Raw genomic sequence first — 15742 nt, forward strand, 5'->3', positions numbered from 1 at the left:
GCTCAGAGCCCGGGGGGGGGGGGGCACTGCCATATATGGGCTATATAGGTATGTGCCGCTGTGAAGGGTATGGTTTTCAAGCAGTTTACTCTAGGAAAGGGTATATAAATCAGAGCTTTTGGGTCTAGAATATGGTATCATTTTTCACAAAACTGACTAGTTGGTTGAAGATTTCGTCCAGACTAAGGAAACCAGGAATTACCACTCAAAAATATATATAAAAAAAATCAAATCAGCAAGTTTAAATTTACCCAAATCAGCCTCAACAGTGTCGATAGATGGGGGGATTTGAGGGAGTTTTCTCTAGTATAGGGTAGCAAAATTCAGCTGAACTAGCTCTGGTATAGGCTAAGGGTTCCAGGGTCCCAGCGGCACATCCCCACCCACAAATTCCCAAAGTACCTCCCCCGGGGCTCAGAGTTTATTGTGATGGCTTTCATTAGGTAAACAAGACATTTACGTCTGCTCACCGCGCTCAACAGCCATTTGTAGGCACTTTGGTATCTTCAGGTTCAGTTCGTAGATCTGAACTTGGTTCAGGGGGAGAAGCAGAGGAAGGTTCATGTTGTGTAATTCGTTCATCATTGCGGGATTACTTGATTTATCGGCATTCCCCAGTTTTGTCCGCTCACGTTTTTTCCTGCCCAAGTCTTTCTTCACGTGTGTTTAGACGTGATCCGATATATAATGACCTTGTTTTGTTCCAGATTATTGGCGTCGGTGGAGTCCGCCATCATTTGAAAGCATCGGGAATGACTCGAACGCACTGTTTACTTTTAAAGCACTATTAATATCGTGACTTCATTTTAAAGCTCGTCTCATATTCCATCGGCCCTTTCTGGTTTTTTTTATTTAATATCATCCACAAGTCTTTAAAACAGATTATGACGTCTTCCCTGGCCGCAAGACGAAGAACCCTAGTGAGAGTATGTAAGGAATGCTAGGAAAATTTCCTACCATTTCTCTGCGGTACTTACAGTAGAAGCCCCGTGCGTCCCGTCATGCTCTGCTTTTCGTAATTAACGTTTTAGCTAGCATAACTTCCTCACCTTGGGTACCAATATCAGCTTGTTCTTTCGTGTTTTCTTCGTCGAAAACCAATTCAAAACAGCCCCCAAAATCTCCAAAACCAAGTCCCATGACCAGAACTCGGTCACTTTCAATTTTGCCCCATCCCACTGCGCCGCGCGAATTTTAAAATGATCATTCTACGTTTACACGGATTGTAACTTCCAGCTCGATCAGCTACGTTTTTTGATCGTTATGTGGGGCAGTTTTGAGCTACTTTTTTTCCAATCCCATTGAGCAAACTTCATTTGTGCATGCAATGAAAGATACATGAACATTCCGGGAAAAAGCGGGAAATGACATCATTTATTATGATAACAACATGGCACTCGGCGCCAACCTCGTTCCCAGGGTCCTCTCTCTACCTCGAGAAAGTATCGAGGTAGAGAGGGGACCCTGGGAACGAGGTTGACTCGGACGTAGATTGCACCTTGCATGTCGTCATCTGACTAGTTACGATTCATTTCGTTTGTCCTTCCGTATCATTTAAAGTTTTGAAGCACAATAGGGTGCGGATAATAATTGTCCTAACTATGTGAAGGATTCTAGTAGTTTTAGTCCAAAACTAACCTTTTTTCGTGACTAACTCTTGACGGGCACGCGAATTACTTGTGACGGTCCCGAGACGGTCATTAGCTTTGAAAGAAGTCACGCCAACCGTTGACTGAACCTCATCGGCCAAAACTTGATTTTTAGATAGCTTTAGATGGAAGGCTTATTACTGAATCGTGATAACTGCGAACAAGGAAGTTTCAAACGCGTTTTCAAACCGAGAGAAACGCCCCACCATCCATGCGATGTTACTCTGGTTGTCAATGGTGGGAAAGTAGAATTTAAAGCTCATGGAGATGTTCTTTCAGAGGCAAGTCTTTTCTTTCAAAAGCTGCTAGACAGCGACATGAAGGAGTCTAAAGAAGGTATAGTTCGGTTGGAGTTGTTTAGCGAGGCTGTTATGGCGGCAACACTAGAGTTTATTTACACCGGAAATACTCAGATATCCACTCTAGAGATTGCTGAAGGCCTAATAGTTTTGGCTGATTATTTGTTTCTTCCAAAACTCAAAACTCTCGCCAAGCGGGTTGCAGTAAATCTAAAGACGTTGAATGTGTCGAACTGCATTTCAAGTTACCATTTTGCGGAAATATACCAATGCGAGGAACTTCTTTCGAAGGCCAGACAGTTCATCTTTTCAAATTTCACCACCGTGGCAAAAACAGAAGAGTTTATGAATATGTCGAGCAAACGAATTGAAATGTGGATTTCAAGCGATGAGATAGATATTAGTGCAGAGGAAGATGTATTTAAGATCATTCTAAGATGGATTAATCGTGACAAAACTGAACGAAAGAAACAGTTCGCCGAATTATTTCGACACGTTCGCCTTGTTTATGTCACGCGTGACTATCTACAAAGTGATGTCGTGACGAATGAGCTCGTAAGAGGCAATGGAGATTGCTTGGACCTTGTGAAGGACGCAATGAAGGTGATTGACTGCAAAAGCTATCACGATCTCCCTACCAGACCAAGAAAGTGCCTGGAAACCACTGTCATTGTATGCTGCCTCGAAGAGCATATCTTGGGATTTTTTCCTCGCGAGGACAAGTTGTGTAGGATAGGTAAAAACTCATTTTCCCGGGCGTTTTCAATTTGCAATCCCCCTTCTCAACTGATACTTTGTCAAGGCAAGCTATATTGTATCTGCCCACCTTTGCAACGACTGATATGCTATGATCCACTCTCTAACATTTGGAGGTCGCTTCCATACCCAAAAGGCAGGAATGTGCGGCAAATATTTGCTAGAAATGAGGACGAAATGTTCGCTTTGGTGTCGGAATTCACGGAAAATCACCCGAACGACGTTCCTCCGTACATCTCGAAGTACAGACCCGAATCAAACACTTGGGAAGATATATCATCATTAAAGTTCACAATGGTGAGTTTATCTTCCCAAGAAGGAATGTGCATTTTAGCGAAAGACAGTTTTGTTTATTTCATTGGAGGAAGAAGAATGCGAAACCACTGGAGGCGCCCAGTGCTGCCAAATGTTTACAGGTACGATCTCGTTAAAAAACAGGGGGACAAGCTAGCCAACTTGCAGATAGAGAGAGCGTTTGCTTGCGCAGCTTCCGCGCACGGGAAAATTTTTGTCACTGGCGGAATTAATCGTTATAAAATGATATCAAATGCCTGTGAAGTCTACGATGAAACAACGAACGAATGGCAGTTTATTGCAAGCTTGTACATGCCTTCCGACGCGGTTCCACAGATCTTGTCCGTGGACGATGCACTGTATGCATTAGGACATTTCTACGACAGCGACTCGCTAAGGACAAAGATTGAGTGCTATGACCCAGATAAAGACGAATGGAACGAAAGAACTGAAATACCTTTGCGCGTTAACGCAACGGAGGCCCGAAAGTACCGTCTTTGCGACTGCTCTGACCGTGTAAACGCTTGTTCGTTGAGAATTTTTAAGGGACTCCTTAGTGACTGCAAGGTTCAAAAGAAAGCTTCGGCTTCCCCTGTCGTGTCTCGTGACAAAGCCGAAACACCTTATGCACGCAGGTGTTTAATCCTGTGAACAAACCGAGTAACAAGTAATTTTCACTCTTGGTTCTTTGTAAGAATGGTCATAAACAATAGCCTCCATTTAGCGCGAAAATATGCCCGGATATTTGTCCGCGGACATTATTTGTTCTGAGAAGCGAACAGGTTTCCGCGCAAAATGGATTATATCGTGTTTACTAACCTTCAAATATTTTTAGGACCATACGCAGTTTTGAAAATTGGGGAATATTATATTATTATTGATTTAATATTTGCCCCATACTGATATGCAAAAGAAATGAACTAGTCAATCCAAATAAAACTAGATTAAAGAGAAAAAGTGGCGAGAAGACCGAAAAGAAACTATAAAGCAAGTATAAAGCATATGTCTGTGCGGCCTCCAATCGATATTAAAAGCTATTAAAACTAAGATTAACACAAGGCGTTGAGTCCAAAAGTGGTATAGTTATATAGCAAGTTTTATTATATGGCTAGCTCCGTGAGCGGGCAAGATGAATCAAATCCTGCGCTGTGATTGGCTACCCGAGCCGGCAAGATGGAGCTATCTAGCCCGCTCGGGACTACCCGCCGTGTCCCGCAAGAAAAATTTCCCCGAAAGCCATATAATAAATCCTTTATTGACCAAGCTTGTTCGGTCAAGATGGCTGGATATTGGCCAAGTTCTTTTTTTGTGTGTTTATGGACCGAGACGTAGACAAGCTTGGTCAATAACCCATATATAGTAACTGGACCGAATGGAGTACAATAAGATTGGTGTGGGTAATCATACGATTTCGCGTGCAATTTGGAATTTATTTGTACCAGCGCAAATTCAGCTTTTTGAAGAACTCACAAGTGCAAATTAATTTCAAATTGAACGAGGAAAACCGTATGAAAGTACTTATTAATGATATAAACATCAATGAAGAAAATTCGTTTGGACGAAGTGGCGGAAGATCTTTTTTGAAGCCATTTTTTCTCATTAGAGAAAACTTTTTCAAAGTGTCCACACAAAATTTTCGTCATCACTTTACTTGATATCATTGGCTCAGAAAATTTCCTATTGTCTTTCAGCCAGTCATAATCCAGAATTACGGTGTGTAATTTGCACTGGTGTTACACTTTTTGCACTGGTGTTACACTTGAACTGAACTGCTCTCAGTCAATCAGTTGTTCAAGTATATTAGGGTTAGGGAGTAATCGCGCGAGTAATTTCAAGCACGACTTGAGGTTCAACTACTAATTAATCGTATCTATTACAAATTTCGGAATTAAAAATGTCTTTTGAGAACTTCTTTTGAGCGAGAAAGTTTGTAGCGCTTTCCAAAAGTTTTAAAATTGTAGCAAACATTGAGAGTGAAGAAATTAAAGTGCGCGTAATCGGCGCGTGAATGACGTTGGTCGGCGCGCCGAGAACCAATCACGAGCGAGAATTTTGTTAAGACCTTTATTGAATCGCAGGTGTTGAGGGACTAATGAAATTTGGGTCCTTGAATAAAACAAAACAAACAGAAAATTTCTCAATGTCTGTCCGATAATTAACAATTATTCCACGAGGGCGCGTTGGATGTGAGATGGTGGATAACCAAGGAGGCGCATGGCGCCGAGTTGGCTGCAATCATTTCATATCCAACAAGCGCGAGTGGAATAATTGTTTTTTTAAAAACGCCTCCAAAATATAGAAAACAATATAGACTAAAATAAAGATAAAAATGCTCCCAAAAATCACGCTCATGCTCACCACATTTGTAGAGCATGGAATCAGTGGCTTATAACCCATGATGGCTAAGCCAATGAAAACTCTCGAATTGCATAATCCAATGACCCAGTTTGTAATAATATCTGGTAGATTGAAAGCATAAGGGTTTGTAGTATTGTGCGCGTGAATTTCGTTGTTTGCAACAGTTGAACGTAGCATGTTCATGTGTTCGTAACGGCAAAACATTCGCCAATAACCAGAACTATTTTTTTAGGAATAAAGATAGGAGTATTCAGGGTACGTAGTTAGTACACTTTCAGTGTTATAATAAAGTTCATTTAAAACCTTGATGATATTTTATTGTTATTTATTTGTTATCAAAAAAATTCGTACCTTTGCGGGAATTCACCAATATTGCGCTATATGTCAAATGAAGTTTAGAGAATTTGAAACATTAAGCTTGGCCATTTTAATATTTAAAAATATTTTGAATCGTGGCCGTTATTGCCCGGGATAAATATTACACGAATTCTTATAACTTTACATATAGACTGAAGGAGCAAAGGTTATTATTATTCAGGGTAGCAATTAAATAGGAAAATAATCAGTTACTCGAGCAATCGACCATATTAATGGTCGGTTCAAACGAGGCATGAAATCAGCTTTCAAGTGTGACACAAATGGCTAATAATGTGGTCACTTTGCCGAAATATTCACGGTAAGGTAGTTTTAACTCTTCACATACCCTGTGTTTCGCGGGAAAAAAAATTAAAAACCCAGCGCGCGTCAAAAATTATATTTTTTCACCAGAAAGTTAGCTCGGAACATATACATATTTATATTCGTTTGAATCGTCGATGAAATGACCTTTTCGGGATATTTTTTCCTTTGGGGTCAACAAAATCCTCCGATTACAAAATCACGCCGAACCCACACGTTGCAAAAAAAGTCTCTTCAAAACCCTGATTTTGAAGCGATATATCACTTTAGTGTTAATAGCTACCACACATCGGTAGAACGTAAATCTATTCCTTAACAATCCAGCTTTATCGTGTTAAAATTTCAGCGAAATCGAACAAAACCAGAATTAATTAGAATTTTTTTGCGACCTCACTTCTCAGACTTGACCTAACAAAGGGCGCTACGGTCGCCCATAGCAACCGAAAAACACGGACATAACAAAGCCGACGTTTCGGCCAAAAAACTCCAGAATTATCACCTGAGAGCTTAAACTTGAATGGGAACATCATTTTCGAACTTTTTTCAACTGATTTAGACGAAAGAATGGCCTCGGCAGGCTAGAAAAAAGACCAAGAGAAAAAACAGAACAGGACAGCATAACAAGCCGATAATATTTCACCGCGTGGCTTTCGGCACGAAAACGAAAATACAGCTTACTTCTGGATAAATTCAGCCTTAGAAGCCAGCAACTGGTCCCAAATTACTTTCTGTATCCTTACAAATGTCCTGACTTCCATCTCCGAAAGATTTTGCCCCAATTTTGAGCAAATAAACATTTCGCCGAGAGCGTCCGCCATTACGTTGGCTTGCATACTTAATTAGCTAACTTGCCAAAAATCTCCCGAGGCGGGGATATGACGAAAAGAGCTGAAAAATGGCCTGTTATTGGCTAATGATGAGATCATCCCACTGTCCAAATTTGGTGAGAATCGAAAGTAACGCCAATTTTCTGTCACGTTTTCAATCTATGGTCACTGGAGTGACCAAAATCGGCCCAGTGGTAGGCATTGACACCCGACGAACGATTTCACATCAACAATGTAAATGTGCCGGCCATCTTTACGTATTTTTCGGAGCGACATGTGGAAATTTGAAAGAAAAAAGCTGATCTGTGAGTGCCACACAAAAAAAAAATTATTGCCTGCGTAGAAAGTGCGTCAACAAAACGTGCTTTGAATAATTTCCATTCCTGCGAGCAATAAATTTATTGAGTCGATTTCCACTAACACGTAATTTTTACGTTCGTGCTTACGTAAGTCACCATTGCGTAATACGTAAAAGTGACTTGACAATTTCTTTACAGCGGCTGAGAAACTCACGACAGCATGGTTTCCTAAATCGATATCATTAGTTTAAAATCAACAGTTTCTAGAGTGACACAAATACTTTTAAAATTAATTTGCAGCCGTCATGTTGCGAAAATTAGGTGGCGTTGATTCCACAAGCTGCTTTCACTCCAGTATTGAGCCGCGTCCTACGTGGAGGCATTTTAGGGCTGAAGAGCTGTCTGTGTGTGCGATCACAACAAATTGCGGAAATAAACCCTCCCGAAAATATGCCCCCAAAGCGCTTCTAAATGTACTGAACATGTTGGGCTTTTACCTGGAAATAACTCTTAGAAGAACTATCTAACTTCTTTTGATTATAAAATCCATCATTACGTGCAGCCTGTTCAGTTGTGTTGAGTCCGTAGTCACAGTATGTTCGGAGAACTGCGTCAGGACTGTAGTCTGATAGTGTCTGTTAGTAGAGAATCAATTTCAAACTTTAAGGATTTCGCAATGTTCTCTTGTTATGGTAAGCTGCACGTTTTACAATTTGTAGACTTCCAAATATAAACCTACGAATTTTTGATCCGGAAACGGAAATGTCCCAGCTTCCAATGATATCCCCCTTCTCCCGAAAATAACCCTACGTTAAAAAGCCTTTTAAGTTCCATGACGTCACTAGGCTGCCACTGAGTGATTATTAAAAAATTACCATATTATTGTCGTTAGTCATCACAAGCATCTACATCGTTTACTTATGGAAGCCTTTTTGCCCATCATCGATAATTCTGAGAGTTTCACTCCACATAAAGAAAGTTTCAGTTCAGTTTTTCCACGGGAGACATGCGAACATCCATATGACTTAACTTTGGTGGTGGAACATGGCAAGCAATTCAGAGCGCATAAAGACGTTCTTTCAGCAGCGAGTCCTTTCTTTGAAAAGCTGCTGAACAGCGACATGAAGGAGGCTAAAGAGGGAATAGTTCAGCTGGAGATGTTCAACGACTCTGTTATGGCGGCTACACTGGAATTCATTTACACTGGTGGTGTGCGAATATCGACTCAAGAGATCGCCGAAGGTCTGATCGTTATGGCCGACTATTTGTTTCTTCCAAATCTGAAACCTCTAGCTGAGGAGATTGTAATTCGGAAACTGAAAGCTTCAAATTGTATTTCAACCTGCTACTTTGCAGAAAAATATCAATGCAACGAACTTGTTTCCAAGATCAAGAACTTCATCCTTGCAAACTTCACAGCTGTAGCGAAAACAGACGAGTTTCTGAGCATGTCGAGCGAAGAGGTCGAAGGGTGGATCTCAAGTGATGAAGTGGTCATTGGTGACGAGGAAGATGTGTTTAAAATCGTTCTAACATGGATTGAACATGACAAAGACGAGCGAAAAAAGTATTTCGCCAACCTATTTCGTCAAGTTCGACTTGCATATGTATCACGTGACTTTCTATGCAGCGAGATCCTTTCAAATGATCTTGTGAAATCTAAAAAAGCGTGTCTGAGCCTTGTTATGGATGCCGTAGAGACAAAAAACTCGAAAAACCACAGAAATCCGAGAAAGTCGCAACAGACCTCTTTTATAGTTGCATTTCTGGGAAAATATATTCTGTGCTATTCTCCACGCGAGGATCAGTGGTATCTGTTAGGAGAGAATTCAATTTCAAATTCGAAGGATTTCGAAGTGTTCTCTCGTCATGGTAAGCTGTATTTTGTAAAACTTTCAGGCTTTATACATTCGGAACTGCTATGCTATGATCCCTTGTCTGACAGTTGGATGAGGCAGCAATTGGAGGAAACCAGATATGTCAGGCAAATATTCGTTAGAAACGAAGACGAAGTCTACACATTGGTTTCCGATGGATGTCTTAGATGTGAAAATTTAAGCTGCTTGTGTTATGCAAGGAAAAAATATGTTTCCTTCCTAAGAAAGTACAACCCCGAATCAAACGAATGGCAGGAAATATCATCGTTTGATTTGGGTTCAAAGGAAGGAATTTGTGTCGTAGTCAAAGACAATTTTATCTATTTCATTGGTGGTGGCGTCCGGGAGCAGCACCGCTACAAAAATCTCCCGGATGTTCACAGGTATGACGTGAATCAAAACCAGTGGGACAAGGTCGCTGACGTTCAAGAAGGAAGAATGTTTGCTTGTGGAGCGGCAACGAAAGATAGACTGTTTATTGCTGGTGGACTAGATCGAGAAGGAATGACATCAAACACTTGTGAAGTGTACAACGAAACCACAGATGAGTGGCACTTTATTGCCAACTTGAACGCGAACCCGAGTTTTTTAAGCAGTATGGTATGCTGTGACGGCAAGGTGTATGTACTGGGTGGTTGCTATGACAACGACTCGCATCATGCTGTTGAATGCTATGATCCCGATAACGATGAATGGAAGGTGAAGACTAAATTGCCTTTCCGTTTTCCAGTGGCGGCGATCGGACAGTATTACCTTCAGGCTTGTTCAATGACAATTTTCACACGATCCCTTAACAAACTTCCAATGACTTTGCTTTCACGCTCCGGTCTGCGAGGTGATAAAACGAAATGCGTCATGATGTGACACATATATGGAGTAGATTTTCAGGAATCATGTCCTTTATCAGTGATAACTGACCTTGCTTCTCGTGTAATTCTTTCCTTGTAAATTCGTTACACCTTGAAATTTTATATCTTTCTCCGTGATTTTATTCACTGAGAGTGTTAAACTATTAAAACAACTGAGTTTCAACTCTGATGGAACGTTTAACATTGAGAAATGCAGCAGTCAGATTTCTTTAACATTCCAGTCCAATAAAAAAATTTAAGACACCAAATACATAAGCAACCTTCAGTTCCTGGTTTTATATTTTAGATTGCCCATTTGCGTGAAAGATATCCTTTACCTTTGAAAACATTGAGGCTAAATTATTTGAAATACTGATGTGGTCTTAATAGAACATTATTTGTTGAAATAATGTTTAAAAAGAAAAAAATGGTTTGAGAAAGTCTGTCAATTTGGACTTTAAACTTACCGCGGATTTTTTGGCGTTCTAACGTTGCGTGGTTTTTCATGTAGTATAGCCAAAAGCTATCAAATAAACCATCAACATATTAACAACAGTTTTAAATAGACAATATTGTAGAATTTGTTATATGGCTGAGAAGATTACTTCATTGTGATTGGCTCTCTCCGGAGAGGAGGCCAATTTATTGCTAATTCAGTGCAAATTAACGGGCGCTCCTTGATAATTTTCTAAGTAATATGATAAATGAGAAATCGTATGAAAGCCCGAGCAATTAAGGGTTTACACTACTCGTGATATTTTAAAATTCTTTCAAATTGCACTGGCCTAAAGGCTCGTGTATTTTTTGGAGAATTTTCAAATATCTTTCGTAATGTAAATCCTTTATTGGACTCGCATTCACTCGATTTCCTACACTAATAATATGCTTGAAAAAAATACTCGATTGTGATTGACTGAGAGCAGTACAGTTCAAGTGTAGCACCACTGCAAAAACTGTAACACCAGTTTAAAAAATGTCACACCAGTGCAAATTACACATCGTAAATCTGGATTATGATTGGCTGAAAGACAATAGGAAATTTTCTAAGCAACGATATCACGTAAAATGATGACGAAAATTTTGTGCGGAAACTTTGAAAAAAGTTTTCTCGAATGAGAAAAAAATGGCTTCAAGAAAGATCTCCCGGCACTTCCTCCATCGCCGAAGTGGCTCGTGCAATTTCAGCCTCTTGAAAAACTCACTCGTGCAAATTAATTCCAAACTGAACTCGAAACCGTATGATTATCTATACTAATGCATCAGTCAGTGGCTTACGCTACTGCTCACAGGCGAAGGGCAAGGAATACCTAACCAGCTACATTTTCTTCCAACTTTTCGTTCAACAATGATGCATATAAATTGCACTGAAAAGCCCTTACGTGTGGAAAAATGAATTCAACTTTGTGCCACATTGCAAGGCAAAGTAATTCGCACAAAAGCGAACGTTTTTTTTTCTTCGTACAATTGAAAGTACTAATGCAAATTTATTGGCCGCCAAGTTGTAAGAAAATCTTGCTCGTACCACTTAATGCATATAGAGATACCCGTGACGTCATACTGAGGTCAAATGGCCGCGCAGGAGATTCAGAATAAGAACTTCCTGACATTCGTAATCTTTCCGTCACTTTTAAAATGTTTTCATTGTTTGTTTAAGAAAAAGTAAAGAAAAAGTTCACAGAAATTTAGTCCAACGGTGGAAGAAATTATTAAGAATATAGCTGTTGAGGAACAGAAGGCCAACTTTTCTTGATAGGCAACGTAAATTAACTTTACTTTAATTTACGACTTAATAACCTCTGGGGACAAAATTAAAGATGTCGCCTCACAGATTTGAAGCGCTCAGTTGGTGCGAAGGCGTATTTGTTGAGTAAGTACTTGATAATCTTGAACACGAATCTGGCGGCCATCTTGGCGTCGCAAAACGGCGCTCTGAAAGCAATTGACTGTAACAACTTCAATGATTTATCTACCCCACCAAGGAAGGCCCCAGCCATTGTGGTGTGCATTGAGGAACGTGTTCTTTGTTATTTCCCTCGTGAAGACAGATGGTGCGTAGTAGGCGACACTTCAGGTTCACATCAGCGGAATCAGATAGCCTCCGTTTGCCATAACCAACTGCAGTCTTTTTCCCCGTCAAATTCAGAGGTCTAAATATGGCGAGTGCGACGCTACGATTTGTTTTCTAAGATTTGGACGCCATTACCGAGAAGAAGCTTTGAAGAAGATAGTTGTCAGAAATGGTTGTGAAATTTATTGTTTAGTACGTAAAATGAAATACAGATGCCCTGAGTGCAACAGAAGACTAATTCAGTGGTTTCTGTCCGTATCTCTCTTTTTATGGTCTTCACGGGGCCCGAGACAGTATTAGGAGGAAAGAAAACCACGACGACAACGGCAACGGCAACGGGAACGTCGCTAAATAAAAGCTTTATTATAAACGAGGAGAACAATGGCTGTCCACGTGCGTTATAATTCTTGGTACATTTCTCTGCCGTCCTCTGCAACAACAACGTAAAATGACCAAATTCTGCCTTGTCTGGAGAACGTGAACCACGACGGCTAATTTTTTAAATTTCTATTTCTAATTTGTCGCTGTGTCGTATTCAGTTTCGTAATGGTTTTGACGGTGATAAACAAAGTAAATGACTTTAGGGTACTGCGAGAGTCGTAGGTAAAATTTAAATTCGTTTTTTAATCGACGTTGTCCTCGACGTCGCCGTCGTGGTTACTTAAACTCCCTATTCATGCTCTGATTGCAGAGGAAAACTTCAACGTGCATTATGTCAGACTTGCCCCAAAACCGATTTCGACATTTCTGTGATTTTCACTGAGGTGCGAACCGGAGCCAAACGTGAAAAGACATAGCATCGTTTGTCTTGGATTTAAGGGAGAGAGTTTGCCTTGTAGCCAGTGATAATTTTATTTACTTCATTGGCGGTGGAGTACTTGGAGGAATGACCAAGTACCTGAGTGATGTTGACAGGTACAAAAAATGACCTTTACCAAAACACTTGGGAGAAAGTAGCTGACATGCGAGAGGAGAGAATGCTGCCTTGTGGTGCTGCAGCACATCGAAAAATTTTCATTGCTCGGGTGGAGACAAAGGGGCGCCTGCTGACACTTGTGAAGTGTACAACGAGCGATCGAATGAGTGGCAGTTTATCGGGGGCCTAGTCACCAAAGGGAACCCGTGCCGTAGTATAGTGTGTTGCGATAGCAACCCATACTTATTGGCTGGTTGCTATGGCGGCGACTCTGAAGGAGCAATAGTTGAGCGCTATAATTATGATAACGATGAATGGATCAAAACCACCACAATATCTTTCCACTAGAATGAGAATGAAGAATTTGGCTTCGCAAGTGCCTGTTCAATGGGAATTTCAAGAAAACTTCTCAGCGACTGAAAAACTTGAAATTGTCTCGAAATCTCACGTGAGATTTCGCGCCTCACCCAATCACTATTTCGTTACCAGGCCTTATGTGTATTTTGCTGACAAGGGACTCATCCCGTCGCCTTTCGGGCCCGAACAAACAGCATTTCCATGAATGTAGAATATTATAAATGAATCCTATTATTGCTTCTAATAGTTAAGTCTGTGCCTTATAGACCACCCAGGTTTTTTTAATGCTGTCATTGTATTTAATATCAGTTTCGGCTGATACATACGGCTGAACTCACCTTATCAGTACTTACAGGTGATAAGATCTACTTTCTGTTGACGCCAACAACATTTCTGTCATCTGTCACCTGTACTTGTTTCTAACGGATATCCCTCCTCTTTTGTACAGGAGATCACAAAGGCACGAGCAACCCAAAGAAGAGAGCCCGTCGCGGAATTTAAATCCACCGCCGTTTTACCTTATGTCCAAGGAGCTTCGGAGTCTCTCCGCCGCTGCTTAGAACAACATAGCATTCGCACCGTCTTTAAGTCCGACACGACACTTCGGTCACATTTAGTGCGACCAAAGGACACTGTCAACCCGGCTAAACAAGATGGTGTTGTCTACAGGATTCCCTGTGAGTGCGGCAAAGTCTACATCGGAGAAACAGGGAGATCTATGCAGGAGAGGATCAAAGAACACGACAGGTATATACGACTCGCCCGTACCCAGACCTCCGCCGTTTCTGAACACACCCACGAGACCGGCCACCATCCTATCTGGAATGAGGTCAAGTTTATTGATCGAGATCCTCACTGGTACACACGTAGGGTCAAGGAAGCTATTCACATAAGAATTCACCCTTATAACATCAACAGGGATAGTGGAATTGAAATTCCTGAGGCATGGATGCCCGCGATCAAAAAACACAACAACAAGAGAACGGTACAACAGCGGACCACTGAGGGAACAGCTACTCGCCGGAACAATGGAGCAATAGGAAGATCGAAATGCACCAATCACAGCCAACCTTTGTGATATAAATGATACCGTGCAATCAGTCGACCTTATCGTCTGAAGAAGACTAGCAGTAAGCAGTCGAAACGTCGCGATCTACATCTCAAGTGACTACATCGTGAGACGAACGATAATACACTTTATTATAACACATTTCTCTTCGTCATTTACGCCATTCAGGAAACCACTCCCACCCCCTCTCAAGAGCACCATATTTTAGTGGATCGTTGCCATGGTGGTCGAATTAACGGAGTCCCTCTGAAGCTGAGAAAAAATTCCTAGCTCTCTGAAATATCTAATGATGGTTGGTTGGTTGCTTTGTTGATCGGTTCGTTCGTTGGTCCGTTGGTTCGTTTGTTGAGGAGTTGGTCGGCCGGTTGTTCGTTAGTTCGGGCATTCGTTCCCCGTCTTCTCTTACTATGGATTTTGTTAGTATTTATTACAACTTCAATAATCTAACTTTTACAAGAGGTTTTTTAATTATAGTGTGGTGAGAACCACAGACATTTTGCAATAGATTTTTGCCGCTGGTATTTTGCTTGGAATGGAAAAATGTGTTAAAGAACCTCACAGTTGGGTAAACATCAAAAGGAAACAATTCTGCCGGTAGAATTATAATTATTTCAATCTGAGTTTAACCCACCGTTATATTAATGAAATCCAATTTGGTTGCATTTTTGGTCGAGAGATTTACTTCGGTTCTTTCTCCATAGCCATGTATAAAGAGGATTTTGCAGTCCTTTTTTAAATTTTGTTGAAATTATGTATTTCTGCTTGTTAAAAACTCCTGAATGAAACTTAAGATTAGTTCTGGAATTTTGTTTTGGATATAAGTGTACCCCCATTGGATCGACTGTTTTATTCATTGTTCATACAGAGCAGGTAGTAAGGAAAATAAAATAGAAAGTTTACTCGACCGTTAAATACAATAATGATATATTTCTATGTTTTTGTCTGGGCGTTTTCCGCAATGCGTTTCGGACACGCGCCGTTCTTATCTCAGAATCTTTGTAGCTTCGAACGCTTTGGTAATAGAGTTACTTTTTTCTGCAGAAATCACGAAGTTTAATTGAAGTGTAATAAACTGGTGCTTCAGCGGTTTGGTGGAGCAATGCGGTTCCACTGTGTTTACCTAACGGCGACCGTTATCTTCATTTTGCTCCACATTATCCTCCCAAATGCAAAAACTGTGAATGGAAATCGGTTTGGTAGGTGACTTGTCTTCCTTTATGAGAATAACAACGTACCTATGTAAGCTTAGCCCAGTCGTAAATTGTAACTGAGTTGTCAGAATAACAGCAGGGGTGAAATGGCTTAGAGGTTAAACAAACGGTTAGATTTAGCAAATAAAGAATGAAAAAGGAACGATATAACTTTACGTCAGCTCGTGAAATCACCTCGACTGAAGTAATCAATTTGAATCAACAAAACCTTACAATCACAGAAGCATTTTAACTGA

The 15742-nt window shown here is 40.6% G+C and overlaps 2 protein-coding genes across 2 annotated transcripts; both read left to right on the forward strand.

Moving 5' to 3' along the window:
- Window positions 1–17: 17 nt before the first annotated feature.
- LOC145489139 (kelch-like protein 41a) lies at window positions 18–4306 on the forward strand. The gene has a single exon (XM_081468052.1). It carries the CDS (start codon window positions 1775–1777, stop codon window positions 3647–3649), a length of 1875 nt encoding a protein of 624 aa, XP_081324178.1. The 5' UTR covers window positions 18–1774; the 3' UTR covers window positions 3650–4306.
- A 3132-nt stretch (window positions 4307–7438) lies between these two features.
- Window positions 7439–10137, forward strand: LOC145489141 (kelch-like protein 25). The gene has a single exon (XM_081468054.1). The coding sequence runs from the start codon at window positions 8081–8083 to the stop codon at window positions 9899–9901; it is 1821 nt and encodes a 606-aa protein (XP_081324180.1). The 5' UTR covers window positions 7439–8080; the 3' UTR covers window positions 9902–10137.
- Window positions 10138–15742: the final 5605 nt, after the last annotated feature.

The sequence above is a fragment of the Orbicella franksi genome, chromosome 6, assembly GCF_964199315.1.
Source record: "Orbicella franksi chromosome 6, jaOrbFran1.1, whole genome shotgun sequence".
NCBI classification, from domain to species: Eukaryota; Metazoa; Cnidaria; class Anthozoa; order Scleractinia; family Merulinidae; genus Orbicella; species Orbicella franksi.

Bases quoted from the DNA above. Each gene is read 5' to 3' on its own strand.
- LOC145489139 (XM_081468052.1), top strand. From the start codon at position 1,775: ATGGAAGGCTTATTACTGAATCGTGATAACTGCGAACAAGGAAGTTTC.
- LOC145489141 (XM_081468054.1), top strand. From the start codon at position 8,081: ATGGAAGCCTTTTTGCCCATCATCGATAATTCTGAGAGTTTCACTCCA.